Source organism: Saimiri boliviensis, chromosome 3 (genome assembly GCF_048565385.1).
Source record: "Saimiri boliviensis isolate mSaiBol1 chromosome 3, mSaiBol1.pri, whole genome shotgun sequence".
NCBI lineage: Eukaryota > Metazoa > Chordata > Mammalia > Primates > Cebidae > Saimiri > Saimiri boliviensis.
This window is the reverse complement of record NC_133451.1, coordinates 15,886,975-15,900,308: the sequence shown is the minus strand read 5'-3', so window position 1 is coordinate 15,900,308 and position 13,334 is coordinate 15,886,975. Positions and strand designations below refer to the sequence as shown.

The following is a 13,334-nucleotide window of genomic DNA, read 5'->3' as shown; positions in this document are numbered from 1 at the left end:
ATGAGGTCCCGAGTGTAAAGGGCAGGCCAGCTCTTAGAGCACCTTGAACGTCTGCATGAGGACTTTGGGAATTCAGTCATACTCCACACACAAAATGATGCGTAAATGATTGTGGCTCAACCTTTGGGGTAATAGAACTGTGGTGTTGGGGGTTAGACTTGCTTGTTCTTTGCTGGGGTACAAATACTGCATACTGGCGATTCTCTGTGGCTTCCTGAGGGAGCTGATTTACAATCTCAAAACGAGCACTTTGTTCTCTTCACTTCTCAGCTCATCCCTGACCCAGAAGGAGGCCGGTCATAGCTGGTCATTCAAGAAGCAAGAAAAAAGACAAAAATGAATCACAAAACCAACCAGGTAACCTGGTGGTGCAAAGGATTCAACTCCCAGCCTGTGGATTTAGGATTCCATGCTGGGAGATTCGGGACAATAATAAAGCTGGCTGTGGTAATCTGGCAGGGCAGGGCTTCAGAGGCAGGGGTCGGAGTGAGGCAGGGGGGACACTGAGCGTCTGAAACTAAGCAAGACAACGAAGAATACAATCCAGGTGAGGGGAACCACTCGATTCTTTGCTTCTTCTTCCAGTTAGTGAGGTCCATGGATCCTGAGCACCTACTATGGGCTCAGCAGCATGCTGGCCACTGAGGACAGAGAACAGAAATGTCCTGGAGATGAGGATGGACTCAGCCTCTGAGCAGAAAGATACTTAAGATGCAAGCAGTCAGGCAAACTAAATGTGACTCTTGCCTCTGTCACTTATTCGTTGCGTTGCGTGACTTCAAAGAACTTTCTTAGCCTCTCGTAGCCTCAGTTTTTCTTAGGGAAAATGGGGATAGTAATCAGATCAATTCCATAGATTTATAGTGAGATTACCTAAGAGTAATTGTGTAGACCACTCAGCACAGTAGCTGGCACAGAGCATGTACTGACCAAGTGTCAGTATTTGTTCCTTTTATGTATTAATGTTAAGTCACCTGATAGAAGAGTACAAAGCTTCACTGACAACACCAAGGGAGGAACGATTTTTTTATCTCTTCTTTTTATTTATTTCCAACAGAGCACACACTATAGTTTAGAATGTTGTTCCCAAATATGTACTAGCTCTTCGACACTGTCTTTCCCCTGCCCTCACTAAACAGCAAGGGGCAGGAAGGCATGTGGCCCGTGTGCTACGTTACCTTGACCTCCCAATGGGCCCTAACACCTAAGTAGATATCAGGTACCTAATAATCAAGTTATTATTATTGTTGTTGTTATTTTTTGAGACAGAGTCTTCCTCTGTCATCCAGGCTGGAGTGCAGTGGTGCAATCTTGGCTCACTGCAACCTCCACCCCCCAGGTTGAAGGGATATTCCTGCCTCAGCCTCCGGAGTAGTTGCGACTACAGGCCTGAGCCACCACTATGCCCAGCTAATTTTTCTTTTCCCCTCCCCTCCTCTCCTCTCCTCTTTCTTTTCTTTTTCTATTATTTTTGAGATGGAACCTCACTCTGCCCCCAGGCTGGAGTGCAGAGTCAGGATCTCCGCCTCCCGGGTTCCGTGATTCTTCTACCTCAGCCTCCTGAGTAGCTGGGATTACAGGTGCCTGCCGCCAAGCCCAGCTAATTTTTGTATGTTTAGTAGAGATGGGGTTTTACCATGTTGGTCACACTGGTCTCGAACTCCTGACTTCATAATCCACTGACTTCAGCTTCCCAAAGTGCTGGAATTACAGGCGTGAGCAACCGTGCCTGGTCTTAATTTTTGTATTTTTAACAGAGACAGGTTTTTACCATGTTGGCTAGGCTGGTCTCAAACACCTGACCTTAGGCAGTCTGCCCACCTTGGCCTCCCAAACTGCTGGGATTACAGGTGTGGGCCACCGCACCCAGCCTCTCATGTTATTATTTAAGCATTTAGAGATGAGGGTTCTAATGTATTAGGATGAATTTGCTAATCCTTAGCAACAATCTGATAGGCAGGTTTCTGTCATTGTCCCTAACTTCCAACGAGATGAGTGAGGTGCAGAGAGACTGAGTCATTTGCTCAGATTCACGTGACAACTAAGCGGTGGAGCCAGGGTTGAAACGTGCTCTGGCCACGCTATTGCCTCTGCCTCTATCCACTGCCAATGGAATATTTGTTGAATAAATAAACAAATGAATGTGTAATTTAAAAAGGCTTATGGAGGAGACAATTTAATTGAAGAGAAGGATGAGGAGCAGTTTGTAGGTAAGCTAGGGACAGAAGTACAAATGTGGCCACACATAAGAAAGATTGTAACTTCAGGAAGATCAAGTATAGCAAAGAAATAAATGAATGAGGCCAAGCGCAGTGGCTCATGCCTGTAATCCCAGCACTTTGGGAGGCCGAGGAGGATGGATTTCTCAGGAGTTCGAGATCAGTCTGGCCAGCCAACATGGTGAAACTCCGTCACGACTAAAAATACAAAATTAGCCAGGCGTGGTGGTGGGCACCTGTAATCCCAACTATTTGGGAGGCTGCGGCAGGAGAATTGTTTGAATCTGGGAGGCAGAGATTGCAGTGAGCTGAGATTAAGCCACTGCACTCCAGCCTGGGTGACACAGCAAGACTCCATCTCAAAAAAAAAAAAAAAGAAAAGAAAAAGAAAAAAACAAAAACAAAAAGGAAATAAATGAATGAAAACACAAATGAGTAAATGAATAAGTGTGTGTGGTGTGCGACAGAGGGACAAAGAGAGAGAGTGCAGAAGTGCAGGATCACAGAGCCCCGCCCCGTATGCCGTGTTCCTAGGGTACCTGCACGATTTCCTATGGGCAGCAGGGAAATACTGGGGGGAAACATGGGGCATGATCGCGTTTACTTACCTATAATCCACAATCTGATTTGAATAAGGACAGAGCACAAGTTAGAAGAGAACTGTGAATCTCTGGGTAGGGGGACCAGTCTGGAGACTCTTGAAGTAGCTGGGATGAGAATCAGGAAAATGGATGAAGCATGATCAAGTTTCAGATTGTTCTGAATTGAGAGTCTTTAGCTATTAACGGCAAGCAATAGTTCCAATTATAATTCGCAATGGTCTGCAGAAACAAATAAGAGCAAACTGGAACCTTATTCATAAAGGGATTCCCTCCCTAAATGGATTTTTGAACTGTTTCATTTTTTTATGACTATTGGCCTGCACACGCCTCCTAGGTGTTACTAGGTGTTACTTTCATTCTTGCACTGAAATGGCCACGTTAACGCAAACTCAGGGAGACACTAAACTCTTAGAATGTCTTTAGTTTGGGAGTTTAAACATAAGGAACCGTTAGGTTTTGCAGTGGCTGCCACACCAAAACATAAATCACGCCAAAATTGTTTGAAATCCTGTCTTTAGAAGGTTTTGTGTTTTGACAAACCTTGCAGCAAATTTGGTCCAGCTTTTGGATTTGTCATGAAACCTGAAACCAAGCATTCTCGCCTGCCTTGGGGTCTCCTAGCGCAAGTTCCAAGCAGCCTTAGCGTAATACCTGCCCTAATCTCATCCTGGCAAGCGCCCGTTAGTGTGCTGGGCTGCACTGCTGGAAGTTTGGGGTGGACTCAGCAAATACTTTACGCAATTATGGAGAAGGGCTGATCAAGACAGCAATACACTTTTCTGTGTCTGAGTATTTTTAAGAGTGTAAATTGCAGAATTAGCAATACGTTATCCCCTGTTGGCTAGTGACTTGGAGATACCCAAGCCATGATTGGGGCAGAAAGTTAATTAATCTGCTTATTAAAAAGAAGAAATGTCTCATTTGCATGTGTTTGCATTCTGGTCTTGAATTCATCATGGCTTTTGGTGGTCGTTTGCTTTATTTCCTTAATACCACTGACCTACCTAGATGTTAGCTCAATACATTTAAATTTTCTGTGACTGGGCTTTGTTTAAGTGTCATATCTCTGGTTATTGCTGGTCCTGGCAGAATTGGATTATTTTATGGATCGATTAATTCTCCATAGAGATTCTTTCTTTCCCCTTCCATGGGCTGTTGGGGTTTCTTATGGTTATCATATTCCATCGTTGGGAAAAGATTTGTTTACTTGACCAGTCTTGGAAAACACTTTTTCTCCCTAAGAGTTGGGTAGGTTATCTGGGGATGATCCATTCAATTATTTGCAATTTCCACTCAACCAAATTTTCCTTGGTCATTTTTATAGCAGTTTTCTCCTTCTTTGTTTCTCCTGTCTTAATGGGAGGTCTGCTTTTTTTTATTTTTTTTATTTATTTTATTTTTATTTTTTAACTTCATAGGAAAAAAGACCATTGCTCTCCTTAGGTGTATTTTATACATTCCACATTCAGAATGATTGTTTTTACCAGAAAATACCCGGGAACTTAAAGGGCCTATAGGAAGTCTTGAGAGAAGAGGGAGGTGGCTGGGAAGAGGGGTGCGTTGGAAGAGATGGGGGTGAGAAGGAGGGAAGGGCAAAGACTATAGCAAGCCCCTGGAACAACAGCAAGTCAAGCCAAACTGTATAGGGAGATGAGGGCTGAAATCAACCTCTGCATGTGAGTGAATCACCAGCCCAAATTCGGGGGACCACAGTGGCTGTTTCTGTATTTTGTAGTAATCAACATTTCTGATACATGACAACAGGGTGGTTGTCAGGGGTGAGTGGCTCCTGCCGTGGTTAGACCACCTCTATGCTAGCAAGCTTAGCAATCAGGTTGTGAAGGGTCCTGGCTGGAAGAAAAAAATGAAAACCAAACCTTAGACCTCTTGTCAGACTGTGAGGAGAATTATATTTGTGAACTAGTCTACAGTGTGGACAGGAAATGACCTCTTCACAAACTGCTTCTTTAAAAACAAGCAGTGGTGCCTAAAGCTATCCAGCTCCTCTCTCTCTCTCTCTCTCTCTCTCTCTCTCTCCTCCCTCCCTCCTCCCTCCCTTCTTCCCTCCCTTCCTCCATACCAACCTCCCTCCCTCCCTCTCTGGAGCTCCTGCTCTCTCCCTCTCCCTCCTCTCCCGTGCTCCCTCCCTCCCTCTTTCCCTCCCTCCTCTCCTCTCCCTCTCCTCTCCTGCTATAGAGGGCTCCGACAGCAGTTCCCAGCCAGTGTGTTCAGCCTGCCTGCCTGCCTGCCTCTGTGTGTGTGTGAGCGTGTGTGCGTGCGTCTACTTTGTACTGTGGAGAACACAGCCCATGTGCTCTGCATGGACGTTACTGATACTCTGTTTAGCTTGATTTTCGAAAAGCAGGCAAGATGTCCAGCACACCACATGACCCCTTCTATTCTTCTCCTTTCGGCCCATTTTATAGGAGGCATACACCATACATGGTACAGCCAGAGTACCGAATCTATGAGATGAACAAGAGACTGCAGTCTCGCACAGAGGTAAGTACTTCAACCTTGGGGATGTGTTTGTGTATTTTTTTTAAGGTATGCATGAGCTTTTCCTAGGGTTGCTGGCTGAATTCTATGGGAAGTGTCCCACTTGCTACTACCACGTACGTGGAAATGAGCGCCAGGATGAATCCACGAGTTTGAACGCTGGGTTTCCAGGCACAGCAACTCTTGTAGCAGGGGACAGTTTCTGCTGGAATCTTGAGACAACCCAGCACTTGATTCACATGCTGGGTTTCCAGAAATGTTGCTCTCCCAGAACTCTGGTGTTTTGCAGGCTCTGAGTCAGTCTTGTTGGTGTTTCTTGAGATATAATTCCAAGGAATTTTGTGGTTCTTTGCATCCGGCAAAATATACGTGTGTGTGTGTGTGTGTGTGTGTGCGTGTGTGCGTGTGTGTGTGTGTTTACAAATCCTGGAGGAAGTCTGCCTTGACCTGTATTTGCTTTTCAAAGTCACCAAAATTGAGGTAAAAGGGGGCAGAAGAGTAACCCTGCCTACTTCTCAGAGCTAACCCAGGAGGGACACATTTGTATGTTTCTGTGTTAAAATCAGAACCCAGTTGCTTGGGGCAAGGGGACCCTAGACTTTCTCCTATTGCTTCGGCATTCCCCTCACCCCGAATACTTCACCTTAGGACAGGAGTTGGTTCAGCTTTCAAGTCAGCTTTAGTTTTTGCATATTTGAGATCTTGTGCCTGTGAGGGAGACTCAGCCTCCTAGGCAGCCAGCAACTCTGGGAGCAGAAAGAACAGGACTTTCAGAACTTTTTAAATGCAAAACTCCAGACTCGCCTCCTGCAATTTAAATATTTTATGTCAGTTGACTTTTTCCTCTGTGCTAGCTCAGCTGGCAGGTTTTGCTGCTGGGTTGTCCATCTGCCTTTAAGTTGGAGCTTTGTGTGGAAGTGTTCGAAAAAGGAGTTTGTTATAGGTGCACCAAAGTCACTTTAGGAAGTAGATATTGCTAGGAATTTAGTCTTTTCTGCAGAGTACAAATACCCAAAAGATTCATGCCAAAGAGCTTTTAGGGAATAGCTTTGGTGGAATTTTAGATTGAAGATTGACTTTTAACTCTAGGAAGGGACTCCATTAAGTTTGTATTATAGAATAAAACACACTTGCTTGAATTGTCAACAGAGCCATGGAGAATTCATGACGTTTCGTGTATTTAATACAGCTAACAAGATGTGACCTGCTTTCTGATTGGCTAACTGCTGAACAAGGACTTATATGTATTTTAAAAGCCGGAGTGTCTTTAATGACTGCTATTTTCTTTATATGTTAATATACCATAGATGCTAAAAATGACTGCTGGTACTGTTGCTCTCTCTAGAAGCCAGTAGCTTCTCTAGAAGTACAAACTACATTTTGCTTAGGGTGGTGAACTGTTGGCAGTAACTAATATTTGTACTTGCTGTTTTGTGTATGTTGCTTTGTGTGTGCTACAGTTTGTATATTTCCTTCAGATCTTTGCAACTGTGTATTGGAATCTTAAATCTCTGCACAAACTGTTGGTTGACATAGCCTGCTTTCAGAATTGGGAGGATAGAAAATGACTTATAGTTTAGGCATACATTAACTGCAATACAAATTTGGGAAAAATAGTCTTTTAAAAGTATGATTAGTTATCAAAAAGAGGCCAGGGACCATTATGGCTCAATTCTTGAACAACAATAAGATTTAAAAATGACCTGTGTCCATCTTACATTTTAGAAAGTTTTTGAGGAATTGTAGAAAGAGATTCTTCTCCATCCTCCTGCAATTAGGAGCACATGGCCAGTTCTGAGCTAGGAGACTTATCTGCAAGATTTCCCTAATCTTGCCCTCATTAAAAACAAAACAAAACAAACACAAAAAACCTGCAGGATTCTATATGATCCCATATTTGTTTCCCATTTGAGACAAGACATTTGAAAAGACCTCTTTTTGCAGTATGCTTTGCAAAGATGGCACATCATTTTTTGTGAGAGCTAAGTTCAGGAATTCCTAACTTTTGGATTATGGGATATTACTTTTAAAGATTTAGCTCTGAGTAGAAAAAGGCTACTTCATAGCTCAAGAACCAAGAGAAGAAAGCTTGCTATTACAAATCTTAAAGATTTTTTTAAAACCTCCCTGCCTGTGACAGTAAAGTGGTGTGAACTATTTTCTGGTGTGGTCTGGAGCTAACCCTTTACATTTTTTCACTCCTTAATTAGATAATTTTAAAAGTAATTATTCAAATAATTGCCTCAACACTTCTTTTTCCTTTGCTAAACAGTAAATACTGCCATTAATGCATTGCCATACATTTGTTTTCATTTCATATGGGAAGAGGAGAGAATCAAATAATTCCTCCTAAGATATTTAAATATTTACATCAAATATTAAATTTTGATCATGATGTGTGTACTCTGAAAAAAATAACTTTTCATGTAAAGTTACACTATACCTTTACCAATAATTGTTATTTATGATAAAGCTGCTCTGACTTCTGGAGAGGGATTGGTTGGAATAAAACACAGTGATACTCAGCAAGAGTTATTAGCTTATTTGCATGCAAAATCGAATATGCTGTTGAGTGACTACTTTGAGAATTTAACCAAAGCATACAACCACTTTGAGCAAGAGTGACTTACCCATCACTCCTCCTTCTCTCTCTCCCTCTCTCTCTTCTGGTCCCACTCTTACAGTATATAGTATTATTTCATTAAGTCCTAATCTCTCTCTCTCTCTCTCTCTCTCTCTCTCTCTCTCTCTCTCACACACACACACACACACACACACACACACATACGCACACACATACACACACACACACACACACCCCACTGGGTAATGCTCTCAAGTCTTCGCTCCTTTTGGAACATGGACTTGACTCAAAAACAATATAGCAAAACAGTATGTGATGAAGAAATTGTAATCAAGTTTCTGGAAATTTCCTAGAAATCTCCTTTTTTTAATGGAAATAAATTAATAAAGAACCATGGTGTTCCCCTACTCTCTTTCCATGGCCAATCCTAGGGTATTTTCTCGTGGGGATAGATGAATTTCTTCCAATTAAATTAAATCAAAGTTCTTCAGAAGCTGTGCAGTTTTAGTTTAAAGAGTGTGGCATGAGGAGTTAATATTACTTCTAACTCTTACTAACTGTTGGCATCGGTCTTGGTTCCTCATTTGCAAATTATCAACAGTGTCCCTTTAATTGAAAATTCAGATTTTCTTTTTTTATGTATGAGAAAATATTATGAAGTAAAGGGTGCGGACACTATTTCTTTGCTCATGGTATTTAGTTCAGAATCACAAATTGTAATAAAATAATTAGGTAATGGTGAAGAAAACTTGAAGATCCAGTCTGGTTTTAAAGCTAGCACTTAGATCAAGTATTGCCTGGACAAAGTAGATACTCATTAAACATTTGCTGACTAGCCAATCAATGAATCAGTAGACAAAAGGGAGAATTTGAAAACCAGTGCATTTAAATTAGTACATTCCTTGATAAATACAATTCTGAAGTTTTGGGGGGCCTTGTATCTCCTGCTGAGATGAGGCAGCTTTGGACCTCTGCTTCTCACAGTCCCTAAAGTTCTCATTCCCACATCCCCCACATTTATTTGATCTGAGGTCATTTGGATCCCTGATATTTGTGGCAAAGAAAGACAAGTGCCTAAGTACTAACAGGACCTCACCTCTCTGTAAAGAAATAGGCATGCATTTAGAAAGCAAACAGCAGCAACAACAACAAAAGTATGTTTTAAATGCTGCTTAGCTGTTCTGGGACATAAATTTTTTTTGCAACATTAGAATCTCAGTGGAATTTAATCAATAAATTGTGGGTGCTCCCTCCACCCTTTAAAATGAAATTAAGAAAAACTCTGAGGTTTGCATCATTGTTGTTCGCTGCAATTCCCAGGCAGCAGTAAGGAGTTTACATTTTCTGGTGTGTATGCTGTCAAAAATCGACCCAATGTCTTCAAAATTCAAGTATTTGAATGGTCTTGCAGTGCGAAATTTATTTTGGAAGAATACAACCGCACAATTATATAGTTTTAACATTGCACACACAGTACAGTCAGATGAGATATAAAAATATGTTCTGAAGACTTCAGAATTTGTTTTGTGAAAAACTTCAATAAAAGCAAAAACAATATATTTTTTCATTTGTAGGTTTTGGCTCTGAGATGAAAACATAGGTAAAATATATGAGAAACTTTAGAGTGGGCATCATTGTAAGTGAAGGGATTTAACTAATGTGGGATTATTATAAAATTTAAGAAAGTTTATCAAGTAAAGTTCGCAAATCTTTGTTAGAGTAGATAACTTTTTTATACCTTGTTTTCTCATTCAAATGACCAAAAATTATCACTTAATGTGAAGATATTTGTTAAGAATATATAGTTTTTCATGTTGACACCATGATAATTTTTTTTAAACCATAAACATCAGAAAAGTGTGAGTTCTATTATGTACTTTTCCAGTTTTGAGTTTTTTTTCTTTTATCAATATTACACATCCTCTTTCAAAAGAGAAACCTGTGATTACAATTGGAAGCCGTGCGCACAAGGATGTTATTAGAATTACAGTTTTTAGTTTTGTAGGATTTAATATGAAGGTTACAAATGTTCTAAGACCTTGAAATTTAAATCTGCTTGCTTTCACCCCTTCTCAGCTCAACTCTCGAACTCCCTGGGGAGGGGGTGGCGGGAAGGGGGTGGTGAGGAGGGGGATTCTCAGCCCTCTTTTCTTTCAGCTACATTTTTATATACTTTAGTCACAGGGTTTCAAGTTGTAACATCATGTTTATTCATGGAATAGCTTGGTATCACTGATGTTCAGATGGAATCTAGTTAAAATGAGATTAGTTATTTTGGATAGGTAGAGGAAAAAGAAAAAATGCTTTGTGTGATAACTTGGAGGTTTCTCTCTCCTAGAAATTTAGAAAGAAAAATGTTGCTGTTACTCTGAGATATATGAATGATTTTCAGTGTTAAAAACAGACCTTTGCAAGTTGTTTGAAGGGGGTTGGTGAGGTGGGGGAAGGGGGCTGGGTGGTGGAAAGGAAAGCTATTTTGAAAATGTTAAATGAAACCAAAAGTGCAGTTTTTAAAATGAGAACTTCCAAACTCTCTTATTTTTCAGGATCTCTACATGGCCTCAGAAAACAAATTGCAGGACTCTTATATTGATTTTATTTTCCTGAAGTCTTTCCCCCCCCCCCATTTTCTTACTATGGGAACTGTTTTTAATTAAAAATTGCTGCAAACTAACTATTCATAGGAGGCCAAGAAGAAAAGAAAAAGAACTTTCAACTCACATTCAACACGGATTCTTATCAGCCTAAAATCAATGCACATTTAAATTTCTCTCTTTTTGGTGTGCAAATTATGATGTAGGATTTAAATGCTATGAATTTTTTAAACTTTAGCTTTTTGTTTGGGTTTCAGAAAGAAATTAATTTAAAGTGTATGGAGAACAGGGCCATAAATCTCTTTTTATTATAATTGTCCGCATTAACTCATTTTTCATGAGGAACACAAGCATCCCCTTTCTGAAACAGCAAACAAAACATAAAACAAACAACCCCAAACATCCAACTTTATAAATGATCAAGAACAAGATTCATAAACTTACTTATCTGGATGTGGTTGGTGGGCCTCAAAATATAACCGACCTGGGAAAACAATGACTTTTTGAAGTGTCAGAACATAGCATTTAAAAAATGTCCAAAGGATGTAGATAGTACAAATACCTTTGTCATTTTCTGACAAGATGCTTTCCTCTTTTTAAAATTTTAAAAAATCAATATGAACCTAGACTTTTTTTTTTTTAATTTAAATTCTGGCAGCATGCATTTGAACCTAGGCAACTATTAATGCTTAAAACAAAATTCAGGGATTCTTTCAAGAATTTCCGTACTTTAGGCAATGACAGTATCAGGGCCTGGAAATATAAACATGCTAAGATATTTTCTGTCTTCTAGAAGCTTACAATTTGATAATGAGGACAGAAAAACCACACTTACAATAGAGGGCTATGATAGGTGAATACACAGTGTATCGTGTGCATGCTCCTGTAGTGAAAGGTAGATACAGTCACAGAATGGCATCTATGGAGTTTTCACTGTCTGTTGGCAAGTATTAATACAAGGTGTTTTTTGTATGTCAGCTCACGATCACATCAGATGATAGGTACTACTAACATCCGCAATTTTACTGATGAGGAAACTGGAAACTGACAGGTCACTTAAATTGTCCAAGGTCAGATACACGGTAGTTTAGCTGCAGAGGCTGTCACTGCTCTGCCATAGCACCTCGCTTGAAATAAGAAACACTAGCTAGGAATATAGTTTTACCTATGGAATTTTTAATGTGAATATATTCATTTTTTTTTTCCTAAGACAAATCAACTCTGGAGGTGGCTTGGAAATTGATCCCATTCACTAATGTGGTTCTGCTAGGTGTGTCTCAACTGCCTGACTTAATTTCCAAAGGGACCAAGTGAAATTCCAAGAGATGTATCCAGAAATGGAAAATATACCCTGGTTACTGAACAAACAAACAAATAAACCCAAATTACACTCCTTATTAAAGAACACTTATGCCCATTTTTTTTTTTTTTTCGAGATGAAGTCTCTGTTGCCCAGGCTGGAGTGCAGTGGCATGACCTCGGTTCACTGCAACCTCTGCCTCCCAGGTTCAAGCGATTCTCCTGCCTCAGCCTCTTGAGTAGCTGGGATTACATTTGGGACTCACTACGGCTGGCTAATTTTTGTATTTTTGGTAGAGATGGGGTTTACCGTGTTAGTCAGGCTGGTCTCGAACTCCTGATCTCCCGATCTGCCCACCTCAACCTCCCAAAATGCTGGGATTACAGGCATGAATCACCATGGCCGGCAAGATGCCCACTTTATCTGAAGAGTCATTGAAACTGTTATAAAATACAACGCATAGTCATCTAAAAGTTTTTTTTTTAATTAAAAATATTTAAAATTCCCTTCGGTACTGCTTTTTAGTGGTGCCCTGGGAACGATGGTGTTTTGATTGTTTTAAACAGCAGCGAATGAGTAGAAAAGCTATCCCATTTTTGGTGGAAACAATAACCAAAATAAATGTTAGGAAATTAAATCACAATTCAAATTGGGCATAGTATTGGCTTCCTTTGCAGGCAATCAATTAGGTATCTTAGGGAAAATAAAGACATAACGGGGAAAGAACTTCCAACATGTTTGGTATCTCAGAATCCTAGTTCAATCTACTCCTGAGAGGCACAGTTTCCCCACGTTCTGTCTCTCTGCAGAAGTTCTTTGTGGAAGGTGATATTTCCTTTCTACCCTTGCAGACCACTTTAGCTACCTGCAAAGTTATTGTCTTTGGAGTAAATGCCTGCCAGTTGTTGAAGATAAGATAGATCTCCTCGTTTGATCCACCCCCAAAGCTTGAGATGCATGCATTCTGGTTCTCCTTTACCAGACAAGAAACCTAGGCCTGAGTTTGCGCATGGTCATCCTGAGAGTTGAGAGGTAGGGGCTGGATCATCTCACTTTTCACTGGATGTGCTCCCCTGGAGCATACTGGTGAAGGAACATTGTCTCTCAGGGGCCCACTTCCTCTTGGAGGCCCTGGTAGCCACACCCTTTTCTCATATTCGACCAGCCTAATTTGAAGTTTTAGTCCTCCAGCTAAAAATAGAAGGCTTAGCATTAAGGATTTGGCAGACCCCTCTGAACAAGAGGAATCTACCCTGCTCTGGTGACATTATAAGCTCCCAGCCTCTCTTTTTGGGATCAAGATGACCTCTTAACAGCACTCTCTGTTCCCTCTTTCCACCTTATAATTGGATCCCTACGAACAGCCAAGGTGATATTTTTAAAGCATAAATCAGATCATGTGAGTCTCCCCCTTCCCCGCCCACCTAGAACAAGCTCTAAACTCCTTGCTCTGGTTTTAAGAGTCTATTGATCTCTTCCTTCCTGATGGTCCATTCTTATCTCCTACCAAGTGTTCATTGGACCGGAGCCATGGAG

The 13,334-nt window shown here is 40.8% G+C and overlaps 1 protein-coding gene across 11 annotated transcripts in view; it reads left to right on the top strand.

Moving 5' to 3' along the window:
* Nucleotides 1-4,824: 4,824 nt before the first annotated feature.
* The window catches only part of LDB2 (LIM domain binding 2), a 400,444-nt gene continuing 391,934 nt past the window's right edge, over nt 4,825-13,334 (top strand). For 5 of the 11 annotated variants that reach the window (XM_003927460.4, XM_039468153.2, XM_010338149.3 and 2 more), the window contains exon 1: nt 4,825-5,323. In XM_003927460.4, the coding sequence (XP_003927509.1) occupies nt 5,192-5,323 (132 nt within the window). In that variant the 5' untranslated portion in view covers nt 4,825-5,191. The remainder of the gene's footprint in view (nt 5,324-13,334) is intronic. The other 6 variants (XM_010338152.2, XM_010338147.3, XM_074395925.1 and 3 more) reach the window with 2 other exon arrangements.